Source organism: Molossus molossus, unplaced genomic scaffold, assembly GCF_014108415.1.
Source record: "Molossus molossus isolate mMolMol1 unplaced genomic scaffold, mMolMol1.p scaffold_m16_p_14, whole genome shotgun sequence".
Lineage (NCBI taxonomy): Eukaryota > Metazoa > Chordata > Mammalia > Chiroptera > Molossidae > Molossus > Molossus molossus.
In genome coordinates, this window is record NW_023425349.1 from 20,097,812 (window position 1) to 20,116,511 (window position 18,700).

Genomic DNA, 18,700 nt, shown 5'->3' on the forward strand with positions numbered 1-18,700 from the left:
GCGTCTGTCCTCATGGAGTTTGGGGCCCTCGCTGTGGCACATGGAAAACTTCTGGCTTCCTAACTTGGAAGCTCTCCCAACACCCTCTTTAAGGTTTTTATAAAGGCTTCATTACATAAGCACAATTGATTAAATCATTGGCCGCTGGTGACTGAATTCAATCTCTAGCTCCTTTTCTATCCCAGGAGGTCAGGGGTGGGAAAGAATGTTCCCACCCTATAATCACTTGGTTGGCTCTACTGGCAACTAGTCCCTACCATTAGGTGCTTTCCAAAGCTATCTCATGAACAAAACAAAAGACACCTTTACCCCTTTACCACTCTCAAGGCTTGGGAAATCCCAGAGATTCCTGAGCTGTTAGTCAAGAATTGTGGTGAAGCCCTGGCCGATTTGGCTCAGTGATTTGGCCTGCGGACCAGGGAGTCCTGGGTTCAATTCTGGTCAAGGGCACGTACGTGGGTTGAGTTTTGTCCTCGGCTCTGGTTGGGGTTGCGCGGGAGGCAGCCAATCAATGTTTCTCTCTCTCTCGCCCTCTTCCCTTCCCTCCTTCCCACTTTATCTGAAGATAAATGAAAGAATAGCCTTGGGCGAGGATTAAAAAAATAATAATTGTGGTGAAGACAAATACATATGAGAACTATACATTTCTTATAAATCACAATATCACACACAGTATGTCTTTTTGTGACAATGTCACTTAGCATAATGTCCTCAAGGTTCATGCATGCGATAGCATGTCAGAATGTCCTTTTTTAAGGCTGAATAATATTTTATTTTGTGTGTGTGTGTAACATTTTGTTTAGCTATTTGTCAATGAACACTTGGGTTGTTTCCATCCCTTAGGTGGTGTGAATATTGCTACTATGAACATGGGTGTACAAATATCTCTTCAAGGCCCTTTCTTTTTTAAAAATATGTTTTTATTGATTTTCAGAGAGAGAGGTAAGGAGAGGGAGAGAGAGACAGAAACATCGATGTAAGAGAAAAACATCAATGGCTGCCTCCTGCACATCCCCCACTGGGGAATGAGCTCAAAACCTGGGCATCTGCCCTGCCTGGGAATCGAACCAGTGACCTCTTGGTCCACGGGATGAGGCTCAACCACTGAGTCACACTGGTTGGGTCAAGGCCCTGCTTTCAATTCTTTTGGGTATATACCCAGAAGTGGAATTGCTGGATCATATGATAATTCTATTTTTGATTTTTAGAGTAACCTCCATACTGTTTTCCACAGTAGCTGTACCATCTTACATTCCACCAATGGTGCACGAGGATTCCATTTTTTCCACATCCTCATCAATACTTGTTATTTTCTGCTTTTTAAAAATAGTACCCATCAAATGGGTATGAGGTGGTCACATTTATTTTTATTTTCCTTTTACAGATGATAGGACTAAAGCACCCATAATTTACAAGGGCTCACAATCATTAAATGTCAGAGCTGGAATTTGAACTCAAGTAACTGACCTACCAGTATGTTAAAATTCCTTTTTAAAAAAATTTTATCCTCACCCGAGGACATTTTTCCATTTTTTATTCAGATAGAGCAGGAGGGAGAGGAAGAAAGAGAGAAACATCAACGTGAAAGGAACACATAGAGTGGCTGCCATCCGCAGGACCCAACCAGGGCCAGGGACTAACCGCAACCGAAGTACATGCCCTTAGTGGGAACTAAACCTGGGTCTCTCTGGACCGCAGGCCAACGCTCTAACCGCTGAGCCAAACCAGCCAGGGCATGTTAAAATTCTTGAGGCAAAAGTTACAAAATCTCTCAAGAAGACAGAGGGGTTCAAGGGTTAACCCCACCAAGTAAAGGACAAAATGATTAGCAGCAAGTTAATTTATCTTTCATCTAATAATGTTCTCCCAACCTCGGGAGGCTTAACTTGCCAGGAAATTGCAAAATGTTCTAGGGGTAGATTTTTTCCTCTTTCTCCTTAAATAAGTTTTGTTCAGAATGTCCATTTGGGACTTAGTTTGGAGCTTTCTTATCCCGTAGTTTCTGTATCGTCTAGTCAGGCAAACCTACAAGCAAAAGGTTCTCCTAAGGTTCTATCACCATATGTAGCTTGGCCATCTTTTTTTAGTCACGCTAGGAATCAAAACGTTTTCAACTGAAAAGGGATCCTGGCCAACTACAAAAATGCTCATGTGTTACATTGTATACCTAGATTAGTCAGCAAGAACTGGTCTCAAAGAAATTCCTTCCTCCAGAGCAGAAGTGATGTGTGCGATTTAAGAACCTGGGCCTTAGTATCTGGTAGATCTTTAGCCCCTTGAACCCGCTGGCTGCTTAACATAGGGTAAGTAACTCAACATTTCTTAGTCCCATCCAGAGCAGGGTGCCAGCCTGGAGCTGACGCACAGGAAGCACCTGGCACGCAGAAGGCACTCAATAAATGCTTGGTAGCGTTATTGCTTTAGTCACGGATCCCTGCACAACACAATAGTACATCATAAACATTTACTATTGAGAAAACATCGATTATTAAGAACATATGTTCATATTCTGGAAAAGGTGCATAACGAGTTAACGACCACCGAACAGGCCACACACATCAATATAAGGTTAGCTTTTAACGTCAATGTGTAGATCTAGTGTGCCGGAACCAGGCACCAGGTGAGATTCCACTAGAATCGACTTAGAGATGTGGCACGGCCATATCGATTATTAAACCGCACTAAACACTTCTGCATGCTTAGTTCTTTTCTTATGTGTATAATTATGCAAACGACATAAAAGAAAAATAGTCCTGGGATTTGTGTGTGTGCACCTGCCACCCGAGATAGGTGTTTCCGAGTCCCGGCAGCAGCTGGGTCTCAGTCCCCGTCGAGGCGGATTCACACCGTCGCGGGGCGGCCTGGTGGTGGCTCTTCTCCAGCTAGAGACCTCGACGGAAGGTGACACTGGAAGGTGCTAGGGACCCAGTAGGTCTCCGCCCCGCCCCTACCTAGCTGAGCCATCAGGATACGTCATTGCACCCGCCCCACCTGGGCCGGGTCCCCCAACGTGCAGCCTGCATCTCCCATGAGCCTCTTCGGCTGTCAGTTTTCGGAAGAAAAGCGGCGTCTGCGCTGAGGCGGCAGTTAAAAGTACGAATCGTCGTGGGCAGCGGCTGTTGGGTCTGGGTGGGAGGCGGGACTTCCGCTCCCTCGGGTGACGTCACCAGGAGGCGGAAGTGCAGCGGGGGCGGGAACGTTGGAGAGCGGCACGTTGCGCTCGGTTTGCCGGTCCTGAAGTGGTCGCGCCCCCTTGGAGAGCGCGATCCGACGGGGAGGCCGTCCCTGGCGCACCCGCGTCCCCGGTAAGTAGGGCCGCTTGGCGGCGCCGGGGGATGGAGGTGTGTGGCTCCGGTGCCGACCTGCTGCCGTTGTCTCTGTTGCCCCAGCAGTGGCCTCTCCGCTTTCCTCCCTCCCAAAGTTTCTCACTCCTCCTGTCGGTCCCGGCCGCAGCCCCCGCCCAGCCTGCCGTCCACGCCTGCTTGCAGGGACCCTGCCGAGGTGCAGGTGCAGCCCTGTCACATCCCGGGCTGACGTTCCCCGGCCCCAGATCTGCCCTCTTAACCGGGCTTCGCTAGCCCTGTGCTTCAGCCACAGGGGACACCTAACCATATTTGTTCAAAACCGACATCTGTTTGCTAGCCCTTGTTCTTTCCCGGGGTCCCCTGACGGCATCTCTCATCACACCCATAGACCAGTTTCCCCTCTGCTCCCAGGGCAGTTTACGCCTTTAAAAAAGCGCATTTGCTAAACTTTTTTAGTTTGGTTGCTTGAATGAGACTATATTTTCCCACCGATTATATGTCCCTAGAGGGCAGGAGTAGGGTGTTGCTTATTTGTGATCTCCCTTCGTTTTCCTTTTTATCTTTCAGTGTACACAGTTGTTTCTGGGTACGTTTTTTAAGTGAATGGAGAGTCCCCGTAGGTGAGTGATTTTTCTTCCTAACACTGTGATCGTATTGATGTTATCAATTTGGTAGTATTTGGTAAACAACCTAATGATACATTAAAGACAGTAATGCTAAATGTTGGCATCAACATCTGCAAGAATAAAGATTTAACCGTCACGCTCTAATTAAAAACTTGAGCTTGCAGAGTTTGTGATGTAAGTCTGTGTGCTTTTCAGATGTATGTTTCTGAAGAGATGAAGAAACTGTAAATGTGTCATTGTAGGAAGGCTAGCTGTTCCTGACAAACTTTTAATTTGTAATTGAAGTATGGTGCATTTTGTATGCATGTACACATTTTTTTTACAGGTGATTGTAAAGTGCTGACCAGTTGCCCAGTGAACATAGTTGAAGAAGAAAATAGGAAGATGGCAGCAAACCCTTCAGGACAAGGTAATGCATGCTGGAATTTATTTTATTATCATTAACTCCCCCCTCCCCCCCATAGTAAATGTATTTATTTATTTATTTTTAACCAAGCCAGCTTCCACATCACTGATGGCCACCTGCAAAAGATGGGAGGCCCAGGGCCAAGTCTGAGGAAGTGGTATGGACAAATGTGGAGGATATCAGCAAGGCTGAAACTCACATTTGCCAAATTTGCAATGGACAATTTGTACAGGTCTTTTAAAAAGCATATTCAGCACAAAAATTGCTTGGATTAGATGGTGCTGTTTTATCACATAGTAAAGAGAAAGTAAAATCTGTTATTCAATAATGATTCCATCCAGCCCCTATATTTTACCAAGATATATGACAAGCAAGGCCCAAGATGAAACCCCATGTGTCCTATTTCTCAGTCGTCTGCTGTGTCTGCCCTCACTTGTCTGTTTTCTTAAATCTGGACCCTGGAAACAGACTGTTTGGATTCAGTCAGAATCTTGAGAGCTGCATGACTTTGGGCAAGTTATTTAACTTTCAATGCTTCAGTTTCTTCATCTGTCAAATGAGGATAATGCTAATAACAATACCTGCGTGGGATAGCTATTATTGGGATTATTGAACAGTTCAGGGAGGATCTGGTACAAAGTAAGTGTTATATAAATGCTAGCCATAATACTAACAGTTATTATTGCTTCCAGTTTCTACATCAGGGAGAATTATTTTTTAAGTGGGAAAGAGAAGCACCAATATGGGAGGAGGTACTTCATGGTAACACTTGTTTGGTTGTGGGTGCCATTTAGGTCTAATACAAGAAATCACCTTCTCATGAAAAGACCTTCCAACAACTTCTGGGCTGGAGAGTTCAAACCCAGGTGCATAGCTTGCCAAGGATGCTGACAGCAGATTCCCTCCTTAATGACTTCTGGGGCCTCTGATAATCCGTAGGGTCTGTGAATCTGCTGCCTTTCAGACTAGCAGCCCTGGGGGCAGTCGTACTCCCTTGCTTCCAGACCTGGCTTTGTTATCACCCTGGAAGTGAAAAGCTGCCTGTTCCGACTTTCTGCCCCAGATCCGTGTAAAAGGACAAGCACTATTGTTACAGCTAAGACTTCCAGATACTCAGGTTGGAGTGGACTTTGAGTTTATGTATGGGTAATTGCGTAGCTGGGAGCTCCACCATAAGAGACTATATTTCCTCAGCTTTGCTAACAAACAAGATCCGGCTCATGACAAACCCTTTTGCCAGGGGGAGATAAAGCAGTCAACATTTATTCCCTCTACAAGGAAGGGGCAGGACGCCCAAAGAGCCTCAGCTATGCTGCAAGTTGGGGCGGGCCAGGGCATGGTCCTCTGAGCTACCTGTTTCCCAGGGCCTTTGACCATTCCCAGAGCACTGGTGAGATTGCGTTTCCCTCTGGCTTTACTGTGTCCGCTTTCTCTTCTCGCTGGTTTGGAGCTCAGCACACCAGTGTGCAACGCAATTTAAGTCTTGGAGTCTCTCCTCTCGCAGAGAAACCAGGCAAAAAGCGCATTTTACTAAATCCCCAGGCAGCAAATCCGGAGGAGAAGGTGCCTTAATGGGTCCGGAAATCAGCCCGGGAACTCCGATCCCCGGATCAGGGACCAGGACCCCGTGCCAGCCCCCAGCCCCAACTCAGGTGACTGGCCAGGGCTTCTCTGTTCTCCAGGGGGCTTGAGCTCCGTACCCTCTCCCAGACGGGACGCCAGGCTTAACCTGGAGTTTCATCTCCGCCCCCTGGAGGGTCTCAAATTGCCTTCCTCTGCGGCCAGCTCCCCTGCTCCGGTTTCCACCCGGCGTTTCTGTCTGCGTGCTGGGGCCTCGTAAGTGTATTTTAACAGAAAATTTGGCATAGGGCAGTTACTGTAGCCAGAATAAAAAACGAATAGCAAAGTAAAACCCCATATTTAAAGCAAGTCCAACATTGTAACAGATATATAACATCCTTAATACCTATTAATCCTATATTTAATCAGTGTTAATATTATTCACATTGTAAACCTTAGCCCCCCCCCCCCCAACATCTGTTTTCTCTTGTTCCTTTTTTTTTTTTTGGTTAAGCCTCACCAGAGGATATTTTTCCCATTGATTTTTTTGAGAGAGTGGAAGGAATAGGGGAGTGGGGGGAGGGAGGGAAGGAGAGAGAGAGAAAGAAAGAAAGAAAGAAAAAAGAAAAGAAAAGAGAAAGAGAAACATCTATGTGAGAGAGACATTAATTAGTTGCCTCCTGCACACGCCCTGACCAGGGCCAGGGATCAAACCAGCAACCCAGGTACGTGCCCTTGACCGGGAATTGAGCCAGAGACCCTTCCATGCTCCTGCTGACTCTAACTACTGAGCCATGCCAGCCAGGGCTCTCTTGCTCTTTTACTTGAAATCAGAACCACTTTGAAAGAAGTTATATTGTCACCAAGCTTATATCTATACCTTCATATCTTCATGTGCTCTAAAAACTTTCATACACATTTCAGCTCGCTCTGTAAAGCAAATCAAGTTAGACACATCCTTAAGAAGTTTTTATTTAAAAGTACGTTTTAGCCCTGGCAGGTTTGGCTCAGGGGTTAGAGTGTTGGTCCGTAGACCAAGGAGTCTCAGGTTCAGTTCCGGTCAAGGGCATGTACCTTGGTTGCAGTTCGGTCCTGGCCTTGGTCGGGGTTGTGCAGGAGGCAACCAGTCAATGTGTCTTTCTCACCTCATGTTTCTCTCTCTCTCTCCCCCTCCCCCTCCCACTCTATCTGAAGATAAATGGAAAAATATCCTCCAGTGAGGATTAACAACAACAACAACAACAAAAAGTATCTTTTAAAGGGTAAAATTTAATCTAAGAAGTACTAAATCCCACTTTGTAGTTTCCCGCTTCAAAACTTCAAGCACAATTCCATTTCTTTTCCATATCAAGTCTGAACTCCTGTTTGATCCACCATATTTTTTATTACTCATCTCTGTTCTGGTATGTTCCAATTTTTTTTTAAAAAATCTTTGTTTCATCTTATCTTAAACTCCATATAAATGGAATCGTAAAGTGTGCACTCATTTGTGTCCAGCTTCTTTCACTCACTGTATTGTTGGTGAGGTTTATCCATGTTGTGCCATGTATCAGTAGTCCATCCCTTTTTGTTGTGGAGTTCCATTGTATGAATTTACCACAATTCATTTATTCCTTCTCCTGTTTGGAGGCTTTGGGATTGTCTCAGTTTTGGCCATTGTGAATAAAGCTGCCTTGAATATTTTCTGTAAGCCTTTTTGTAGAAATTTGGATACATATCTGAGAATGGAGCAGCTCAGTGTATAGTAAACTTTATGAAAAACTGGCAGACTTTTTCCCAAAGTGGTTTACCATTTACAGTCAAGCATTGTGTGAGAATTCTGGTTGCTCCACATAAGAGTGTTTTTTTGGAGCCATTTTAGGGGGTGTGAAGTGACATTGCATTGTAGTATTAACTTGCATTTCCCTGGTGACAGATGTTGAGCACTTTTGTAAGTACTTATTGGCCATTGTAAATCTTCTGTTGTGAAGTGTTTGTTAATGTCTTTTGCTTCTTCTTCTTTTTAATTGAGTTATTTTTTTTGCCCTGGCCAGTGTGGCTCCATGGATAGAGTGTCAGCCTGAGCATCGAAGGGTCACAGGTTCAATTCCTGGTCAAGGGCTGGGTTGCAGGTTCTGTTCCCAGCTTGGTCGGGGCATGTGCGAGAGGCAACCAATCGATGTGTCTCTCTTATATTGATGTTTCTCTATCTGTCTCACTCCCTTCCACTCTCTCTAAAATACAGTGGAAAAAATATCCTGGGATGAGGAGTAATGAACAAACAAAAAATCGGTTATTTTTATTTTTAAGTTGTTTTAGAGTCTGGATACAGGTCCTTAGTCACTGCTAATCGCATTATCTGCATCATCCTAGAGCTGATTTCTGTTGACTGTACTTTTTTTTAGTATGGGTCACATTTTCCTTTTTCTTACTCGATTTAGTAACTTAGTAACTTGTTACTAAGTATAGAAAGTAATTTCCTTTTTCTTACTATATTTAGTGATTTGTTATTGGACACTGGATATTCTAATAAATTCTAGAGATTCTGGATTCTTTTATATTCCCCTGAAATGTGATTTTTATTCTAGCAGACGGTTTGGCTCAACTCATACTCCAGACCCTGGTCTCCCTTATGTTGGGCAGCAGCTCAGACCACTGCTCATTCCTTTAGCTTCCAGCTGCTGCTTCATTGCAGGGCTCCCCGGGGTCTCCCCATATATGTATAATTTAGCAGGAAGCAATTTTATAGGCATGTTTTTGGGTTTATTCCTTCTGTCTTTCCCTCTTAAGTCTCTCCCCTAATATTTGCTACTCTACCAGCCCTGAACTCTGTCCTCTGATACCTCAAGACAGGTGAGGCTGTCTAAGCTGTTTGTGGATTGAGGAGGGAGTGCTTCAGGCAAAAGGCCACAAGTTCCCAAATCTCACCAGTTGCAGTTTCTGTTCAATTCTGGTTAGTTTCTAAAACCTTCAAATAATGAATGTTTAGCCCTGGTCGGGTGGCACAGTTGGTTGGAGCATTGTCCTGTACACCAAAAGGTTGTGGGTTTGATTCCATCAGGGCACATACCCAGGTTGTGAGTTCGATCCCCGGTCCTGGTGCATACCGAGGCAACCCGTTGATGTCTCTCTCTCTCTCTCTCTCTCTCTCAAATCAATAAAAAACATATACTCAGGCGAGGATTACGTTTAATATTTATAATTCTGTTTGTGGTAGGGTTAGTCTAACCAAACTATGCCATTACTGGGAGCTGGAAGCTTATTTTAGTATATTAGTTGGATGTAGGACAAACTAAAGGTTACACAGATTGTATAGATGTATAGTAAAAGCTAGCTTCGGTGACAGCTTTACCAGCTGTAACCAGCTAATACTGTTCTGTTCTCTCAAATCACAGGTTAATATTCCCCTATGGTCTTTAATCTCTTCTTTTCCAGGTTATAAGGACTCAGATGAAAAGTGATTGAAATTAAACAAAAATGAAAACAAAGAGAAGTCTATTTTGAAAAAATATGATACTAAAAATCACACAGTTCAGTTCAAATGAAAATAAAAATTTTAATCACCTCTTTGTTCTAATAACACAAATAAATGAGATTTACAATTTGCTGGCTACTGTTTTTTAGCAGTTGCAATAAAATGCAATCATTTTTAGTGTTGCCTTTGATCCATAGTCAAATCCACTACGAAACACAGTCAAAGCCACTTTAAGGGCTTTTGTTAGTGTTTTGTCAGAGATTTTGATGGTGTCATGAAGCTGCTGCTGTTAGCCACCAGCAGAGGGAGTCCCTATCATGTTCTATAGACTCCCAGTGAAAATGTTCAATTCTTATTTATTTGGATCTATAGCAGTTTACTCTCTATATTAAATTATTTCTGTATTGTTTATGTGTGTAGGGATTATGTATTATGGATAGTGAATGTCAAGTGCCATAATTATCTTTTAGTGATAACTGAAAGAAATATGACTAAGAAAAATCTTGATCTGTGTATTTTAATATATTAATGTCTCTGGTGTAGGGGACATAATCCCATTGTGTTCACTAAGCCCTCTTTCAGATCTAGCCTTCTGTCATGCTGCAGTAGTAGTGAGGACTGCTGAATTTCATAAGCTCTTGGCAGACAGTTGCTAAAGTCTCATACTCTTTTCAGCATCCATCCTAGTGTGGAACGTTATTTGATTGAAGTAGCATTTTGAGAATTTTAATATGTAAAGGCAGATTGTCAAACTGGAATTTTTCCAAGGTATCATTCCAAAGTAAAGAATCCTTCATTATTGCCCTGGCCGGTTTGGCTCAGCGGTTGGAGCGTTGGCCTGTGGTACAGAGAGACCCGGGTTCGGTTCCCGCTAAGGGCGCGTACCTCGGTTGCAGTTTGTCCCCGGCCCTGGTCGGTCGTGCGGGTGGCAGCCACTCGATGTGATCCTTTCACGTCGATGTTTCTCTCTCTCTCTCTGTTCCTCTCTCTCCCTCCCACTCTACCTGAACAGAAAATGGAAAAATGTCCTTGGGTGAGAATAAAAAAAAAAAGAATCCTTCACTATTGGTAATATCTAGGTCCTGTGATCATGTGGTGGTAGTTGGATTGGTCTAACCTGATTTCAGATACACAGAGAAATCTGGTGGAATCCTGAGTAAGGAACATGAATTCTTTTCTTTGATTATTTTATAATTAGCTCAAAATGCTTATAGAAATAACTGTAAACCCTGCAGATCAAGTGGTGGGAACTGTTGATTTGGGGCCACTCTGGATGCTCTTAGCTGTGATTTTAGGGTGCTATGTAGGAAGTGGGTGGCATAGCTCCTGGGAGGTTGTCTTGCTTGACCTCAGACCCAAGTAGAAATCTTCCCTAAACCATCTATGTTCCAGAAGGAAAGCAAATTTACCCTTCAGGCTTGTACTAAGGTATGCTACCTCTGAATTAAGAGTTTGTCCCAGTGATTTGTAACTTGCTTTTCTGGAACTTTTTAACTTAGCTGCAGTTCCCTGTATCTACCCCTTCCTCCTATAACTGAACAAAGAAGTATACACCTATACTTTATATACAGACATACATATACTTACTAGGAGAAACAAACAAAAACACTTAAATAATTATGAAAATAAGTATTAATTTTACCCCTTTTTACAACTGTATTTTTATGTATTTTAACTTTCCTTTTTGTATCTTATGAATTCATGGCTTATAAGTTGGATTTGTTCCATTTAGCTATAATTATTATTCTCTTTAATGTTCCAATTATGTCAGCCTGGCTAATGTCAAACTGGCTTCTTTGTTCTTTGAGCACTATCCTGGGCCTTAAAAAAAAATTCTTGCTTTCTGACAAGATTATTTTCCTGCCCTAAGACATAGAACTAGTGCTCCCCAAGAACCCCGGTTCCTTCTAATGGAGGACAGTATAAAATATTTTCTTGTGAACAAATTAATCTTGAGGGAGTTTATATTTCTGTAAACAGCACTTCAGCCCTTTCCAATGTGGTGACTTATTTTGCTCGTCATATAATTTAGACACTATCATATTTTTAACTTTCCTTTTCAAGAATGTTCTATTTTATATTTATAGTGCTTCTAAATCTCTAAAAAGGTGTAACTGTATAATTGTCTTCTAAAAATGCATTAGCCTTTTCTGAAAAAAGGAAAAAAACTGTCTTGTTCCATAGTTGAAAATGTAGCTAATGATGTAACTTGCCTTAAATATATGCAACTTCATATATACAAATGTGGGAGTACCAGTTTCCCTTTTAAAAACAATGTTTTTATTTATTTAAGAGAGAGAGAGAAACATTGATCAGCTGCCTCCTGCATGCCCCCCCCCCCCCCCACAAGCCTGTGACTTCTCAGCCCACAGGACAGTGCTCAACCAATGGAGCCGCACTAGCCAGGGCCCAGTTTCCCTTTGAAAGTATTCTTCACTTCACAAAGAACTCACTTCTGGGTTCCTTTAAATAACACATTCCAATATATACCAATCCTTCCGTAATTATCTTACCTTAATTTGTATTACATCACTTTATAGAAGTTCCTATTGTATAAAATCGGTAATAATCAGCCCTGGCCAGTTTGGCTCAGCGGTTAGAGCGTCGGCCTGCGGTCCTGAGAGACCCGGGTTCGGTTCCCGCTAAGGGCACGTACTTCGGTTGCAGTTTGTCCCCGGCCCTGGTTGGTTGTGCGGGTGGCAGCCACTCGATGTGTCCCTTCACGTCGATGTTTCTCTCTCTCTCTCTCTCTCTCTCCCTCCCCCTCTATCTGTACAAAAAATGGAAAAATATCCTCGGGTGAGGATAAAAAAAAAAAAAAAAAATCGGTAATAATCATATTCTGAATTTCCCATCTAATACATTATCAGATCATTTATACTGATTTATTTATTTGGATAAGGTAGTAAATAGGTTGAGAATAACATAGCCTTCCTTAGTGGACTAAGAACACTGACAGTCAAAGAAATGGAATTAATTTAGAAATTATATATTAATTTAGAGCCTATAATTACTAATTTTTACACTTGATTTCCACAGTAACAGGGTGTTAACTCTAGCTACCTGTGCTCTGATTGTCAAACATGCATGAATTTTTTTAAAGGAGGCTGTTCCTTTACCAAGCCAATAAAAGGTTGTTGAATTATATGCAATTGTTTTGGAAAGTAGAAAATGGTCAGATATGGGCAATTTTATAAATTTAACTTAATACATAAAAGTTCTCTTATAGTGGTTATTATTATGTTTACATAATATTCCTAATTGTATAAAGATGAGTTGATAGCCCTGGCTAGTTTGGCTCAGCAGTTAGAGCATCGGCCTGCAGTCCAGAGACCCGGGTTCGGTTCCCACTAAGGCAGTGGTTCCCAACCTTCCTAATGCCGTGACCCTTTAATCTTCATGTTGTGGTGACCCCCAACCATAAAATTATTTTTGTTGCTACTTCATAACTGTAATTTTGCTACTGTTATGAATCGCCATCGGAAATATGTGTTTTCTGATGGTCTTAGGCAACCCCTGTGAAAGGGTCGTTCAACCCCCAAAGGGGTAGCGACCAACAGGTTGCGAACCACTGCTAAGGTCATGTACCTTGATTGCAGATTGTCCCCAGTTGGGGTCATGCGGGAGGCAGCCACTCGATGTGTCCCTTTCATGTCGATGTCTCTCTCTCTCTCTCTCTCTTCCTCTCTCTCCCTCCCACTCTATCTGAACAAAAAATGGAAAAATGTCCTCGAATGAAGATTAAAAAAAAAAAAAAGATGAGTTGATATTAATGGTTTGTGATGGTCAGCCTTATTAGATGTCTAAATTTATAAATAAGAAAGTATTTAATGATTGTCAATATTTTTTGTTGCCTTTATTTATATAGCACCTAATTTTTAAACCCCTTTGGCAGATTGCCTTGATAAAATTAAGGGAATTGTTCATCAGTTGCTTTGGTATTAGTTGAAGTAAAGGTCTAAAGCTGTGGTGTGCAAACTACAGTAGTCCCCCCTTATCCGCAGGGTATACATCTTCTAAGACCCCCTGGATGCCGAAACCTCAGATAGTACTGAGTCCTGTGTATAGTATGTTTTTCCTATACATAATACCTATGATAAAGTTTAATTTGTAAATTAGGCATAGTAAGAAATTAACAATGATCAATATAACAGTTATAACAATACACTGTAATAAAAGTTATGTGAATGTGGTGTCGCTCTCCCTCTCTCTCAAAATATCTTACTGTACTGTACGTGCAGCATGGATACACTGGACAAAGGGATGATTCACGTCCCGGGCGGGATGGCATGGGATGGCACAAGCCTTAGCTGAAAAGGCTGCAAACCTCAGTGTATATATTTTGTATGTACTCTCAGTGTGTACATGTTCGCGTTTAATTTGGATTTTTAAAACACAGTTTGATACTGCTTCTGGTCCAAGACTTTGCAACTGCTTTTCTAGATCTTCCATTAAGTTTGGAGCTTAGAATCAAGCCCAGCATTAAGTATCGATAAAGAACATATACTTTTGTACCCTGTCAGCTACGCTCCATTTCTTTCTCAGAATTGCTTTCTAGTCAGCTGCAATTTTTTTATATATTCCTTAAAAGATTGTGTCATTTCTGAATAAAAACAGTTGAGAAAAAGAAACACTGTTTTGATCTGAGTATGTCTAATGCTTTTTCCCTCCAGGAAAGTGGCTTCACAAAGAGGCCTAAACTGAGAACTAAGGAAATCTCCCCTCCTAGAGTTTGTGCAAGATAGAGACTGGTTGGTCCCTGCAGCATTTGGGGCCTCAGAGATTTTGTTAAAAAACAAATGCTGTTACCCATACCTTGGTGATTAAAATTCTTTAGAGCTGCGTCTTAAAAGTCCTCGGTTTACATCATAACTTTGCATATAACCATGTATTAAGCTGTTACAGTTGCTGGGAAATAGGTAGTAGGAAGTGGTAACCATCTAAAGAAACTACTCACTAGTCATAATGAGTTCATTATGTTAGAGAAGAGAATTTTGCTATCTGGGTTTGTACAGTCTAGGTTTATAAAATAGCTCTAAAATGTTTTTTATTTCTCTTTTTCTCTTCTCCCAACCCTCCTCTCTTTTTTAGGTTTTCAAAACAAAAATAGAGTTGCAATTTTGGCAGAATTGGACAAAGAGAAAAGAAAATTACTAATGCAGAACCAGTCTTCAACAAATCATCCTGGAGCTAGGTACTGAAGAGTAGTGTGGTTTTTATGTTCAGTGATATAAAAAATAGCTTGGACAAAATAATTCAAGTTGGTTGGCAGTGCTCTGTTTCTTTAACATTGGAATTTATGTTGTTTTATTTCCTAGTTAGATTTGAAAAAATTAGACTATTTAATTGATTCAGTTATAAATATTTAAATTCTAATTAGGATATTTAATTTTTCCTATAGCCTACTTTTAAGAAAAGAGTTCTGTATGATTTTTGTTTGTTACTTAAATTATTTCAGTGTCCCACTTTTTAAGCATTCTGCAAAGTAGGTACATTTAGGGAGCTTAATGATCTTTATTGTTCAGTGTTGTTTCTGCCATCTTAAATCTCTTCCCTCAGATCCATTATCCCACCCAGCCACCACCCGAACTGTCCCGTCTTTTTCAGCCAGACCTCAAAGAGTTGCCTACATTCACCTTCACTTTCTCATTTACTCCTCAACCCACTACAATCTGACTACCAGGTGTCCCCCTCCTCGTCCCTAGAATAGGTTTGAGCCTAGTTCAGTTTCAACCTCCTTGTGGCTAAAGCTGGTAGACCAGAGTCTTTTTCTTGTTAGAGACTTTAGCACTGATCACTCCTTCTTAAAATACTCTTTCCTTGGCTTCCATTCACTCACTGTAATCATACTATCTTACTTTCTTTTGTAAACATTTCTCCACTGCCTGTCTCTTGAATGTGGATGTTCCTCAGAGTTCTGTTCTAGGCCCAGTTTCCCAGTCCGCATCTTTTCAGCGGACAGTCGCATCCACTGTCACAGCCTGTTGCTTATGTGCGGATAACTTCTGCACATTTGCATCTTTAGCCTAGTCCTCGCTCCCCAGCACCAGGCTGCCTCCTGGACATCTCCACTTTGATGTCCAAACCTAGTATTCCCGCCCTGGCCGGTTTGGCTCAGCGGTTGGAGCCTCTGCCTGCGGACCAGAGAGTCCTGGGTTCGGTTCCCACTAGGGGCATGTACCAAAAAAACAAAACAAAAAAAACTAACAAACCTAGTATTCCCCAAACTGAACTCATCTTCCCTTCTCTCTCTTTAACTAACTACTTAATATTCTTGGGTTTCTTGTCTCAGCGAGTGGTACAGATCTACAAGTTATCAAAGTCAGAAATGTGAACTTTAATTGTTTATCATTCCCTTTCACTTCCATTTCCAAGCATTTACCATTCTCTTACGTTTAGACTTTGAAATGTGTCTCAGATCTGTCCATTTTTCTCCATTGCCCTGGTCCTGGCACTGTCATTTCTTTCCTCATTTCTGTAACTGCTTCCTCACTGAATTTCCTGTGGTCTCTGGAATACATTTGTCAGTTGTGTCAGTTAGGATGTTTTAATCTGGAAGTAACAGAAAACCAACAAAGTTGCCATACACATTAGGATGCATGTTAAGCAGGGATGTGAAGATAAGGTGCTCACAGCAGCTTAATGCAGTGGCACAACTGTGTCAGCAGTGACCCAGCTTCCTTTCTGCCTTTCTCCACGAGCCAGCAGCTCTCTGGAGGTCAAGTCTGACTGCAGTATTCTAGGCCTCACCTCTGCAGAGCCACCGTGGAGGCAGAAGCAGGAGATTCCTATTCTCTTTTGCTTTTGTAAGAGTGCGGAAAATATTCTCAGAACCCTCCAACAGATTACCCATCAAGTCTAGTTGCTCAGAATTGTGTACCTTCCCTTGCCTAAGCTAAAAACCAGTAAAGAGAATGGTACTGTCTTACACCAAGTTCACCACCTGAGGGAGGAGCCTGGCCTGCCCTGAAGCATGGGACCACTGATAATTTAAGTAAGTTCAGGTTCCGTTAGCAAGGAAGAAGGCAGAGAAACAGTTGTTAAGGAGGTGATGGGCACTGGCTGCCATCACAGTGGTCTTTCTGAGCCATCGTGTGGCGCTTCTAATCACATCACACCCCTGCATAGAACATTCCCTGGAGTCTCCCTCAGCTGCCAGGGTAAGGTCTGCATCTCCATTTCGTTCACAAGGCTCTTCATAGCCCAGCACCTGCCTTCCTCTCGAGTCTCATTTTCTCCCAACCCTGATGTCCAGTCCTACTAACATGTCCAGCTCTTCTGCCCTGGGCATTTTGCATGCTTTCCCTTCTGCTTGAAACATTCAGGTCTTCAGTTTTCATCATGAATGTAACTTTATGATAGACTGGAGTACCTCAAATCTGTTTGAAAGTAGGGGACCATAAATCGTCAATAAAAGGGTATAATTTGAAGCCTCAGTAAATAATGTAGGTTTTCTTCGTGTACATTAATGTAGACTGTGGGAGAATGAAAAATGTATTCTGGAAGGTCTTTTTAAATTCCTATATGTTATATAATGAAAGATGTGATTCAGAAGTAAGGAAGCCTGTATCTTAAACAGCCAAGTAACTGAGATTCCCGTTTTAGCATTGCACTTTCGAGACCCTCACTTAATAAGGACTTCCGGGACCATGCCGAGCAGCAGCATATTGCCGCCCAACAGAAGGCAGCACTGCAGGTGAGCAAAGTGTCGCTGACGTTCCTGTCTCACTGGAGAGTCCTGGGTCTTGGAAGTCAGCGCAATTCCTATTTCGTATTTTAGTGGAGCAATATCAATAAAAATGTTCCACACATAATTGCAGTGGTTTGCTGATGTTCAGTCACGCCCAGAGGATTTGAAGGACCAAAACAGCAGTAATGAAAATATCTTGTATGGTGTTGACACGGTCATGATTGATTCTGCGCTGTGCCCGGCCAGGGATTGCTTGCGCACAAGAGTTTAAGATATTTGGATGGACAGAATGATTTTAAAGGTTGAACTGTCTAGTAACAGTGCACATATATTTTTCACATTTGTGATGCCATTATATCCTTTGATGTTCTTACTGGTTTACTATTGTGTGGATTCTGCATGACTGTTGTGCAGGAAATGTTTAAAGACTGACTCTTACCATAGGAATGTGATAGTCCATCATTTTACAAAATATATTTTCTTCATAGTAATAAACAGTTTTAGTATTACACTGATCTTGGATAATTTAACTAAGATTCCCAGACAAATCATTATCTATGCTTTTAAACCTTAGAGTCTCAGAAATGGAGGGACATTAGAGCTCATCTCATTTCAGACAACCTAAAAACAGGCCTCCTTTTTTTAATGACAGAGGAGGTCACTAGTGGTTTTCTGTTGTTTACATTCCAACACTCAGCTGCCTTCCCCCTCTCCTTCCAACTACTGCCCTTCTTTCTCAAGCTTCTGCTTTGTTGATCAGAAGCAGAGTACTTTGGGACCTTGTTGCTAGCCCCCCCCCACACACACACTTCAAGGAACACAGTACGTAATCTGTGTTTTTGACTCATTTATTGACGGAAAAGCATCACTGGGGAGAAAGTATGGGTGATAGATGAGTACTTCGTGCAACTTGTTAATATGAATTCTTTATTATTGTCCATCTTCTGTGTATTTAAACAAAATTAGCACAAGAGTTGATTTTTAAAATAAATTTGGTCTCAAGCACTCAGGATAAGTAATTTTAATGCCTTGGTTGAAGAATTATGACTCTTGACAGCTTACTTGCCTTTTTAAAACTCTTTCCCAGCATGCACATGCACATTCATCCGGGTACTTCATAACGCAGGACTCCGCGTTTGGGAATCTCATTCTTCCTGTTTTACCTCGCCTGGACCCAGAATGAAGAAGTTATTCGTAATGACATTGACTTTGTAATATCAAATGCCAAAGCTACTATCGTTCAGTGCTATACAAGCTGTGACTTTCAGAATTTGGTGAACTTATATTTTTCACTTCTTTAAAAGAAAGGTATGTGTAAGTGAAAGCAAAAAAAAAAAAAAGGTAACCAGGGTGGTGAGAGCTTTGGAAACTGTATTGTTTGAAGACTGATTATGCTACTGTGACTGTAACTTATTGTGATGCAGTTTGATTTTAAGGCTAAGTCAGACTCTGAATTAGATGGTCACATAAACTCACCCTCAGCCCCAACTAGTTGGACTGAGTACATCATGTCCACGGTAGACTTTCAAGAGCCATTTATAGTGCTTAACTATAAAGAAATGAGGGTGCTTTTTAAAATGTGAACCAAAAGGCTTAAATAAGTTACATTCATATTTGCTGTTTATAGAATTTACATCAGTGTACCTTTTGAGTTTATAG

General features: G+C 41.9%; 1 protein-coding gene across 1 annotated transcript; it reads left to right on the forward strand.

Annotated features, from left to right (window-relative positions):
• Nucleotides 1-3,285: 3,285 nt before the first annotated feature.
• LOC118630287 (INTS3 and NABP interacting protein) lies at nucleotides 3,286-18,370 on the forward strand. The gene is made up of 6 exons (XM_036262120.1): nucleotides 3,286-3,305; nucleotides 3,873-3,925; nucleotides 4,257-4,340; nucleotides 14,443-14,545; nucleotides 16,957-17,047; nucleotides 18,129-18,370. Exons 3-6 carry the CDS (start codon nucleotides 4,316-4,318, stop codon nucleotides 18,222-18,224), a joined length of 315 nt encoding a protein of 104 aa, XP_036118013.1. The 5' UTR covers nucleotides 3,286-3,305; nucleotides 3,873-3,925; nucleotides 4,257-4,315; the 3' UTR covers nucleotides 18,225-18,370.
• Nucleotides 18,371-18,700: the final 330 nt, after the last annotated feature.

Coding starts and splice junctions, on each gene's coding strand:
- LOC118630287 (XM_036262120.1), top strand. CDS start 4,316: ATGGCAGCAAACCCTTCAGGACAAG. Junction 4,341..14,442: donor AGCAAACCCTTCAGGACAAG/GTAATGCATGCT, acceptor TCTCTTTTTTAG/GTTTTCAAAACAAAAATAGA. Junction 14,546..16,956: donor ACAAATCATCCTGGAGCTAG/GTACTGAAGAGT, acceptor TTCCCGTTTTAG/CATTGCACTTTCGAGACCCT.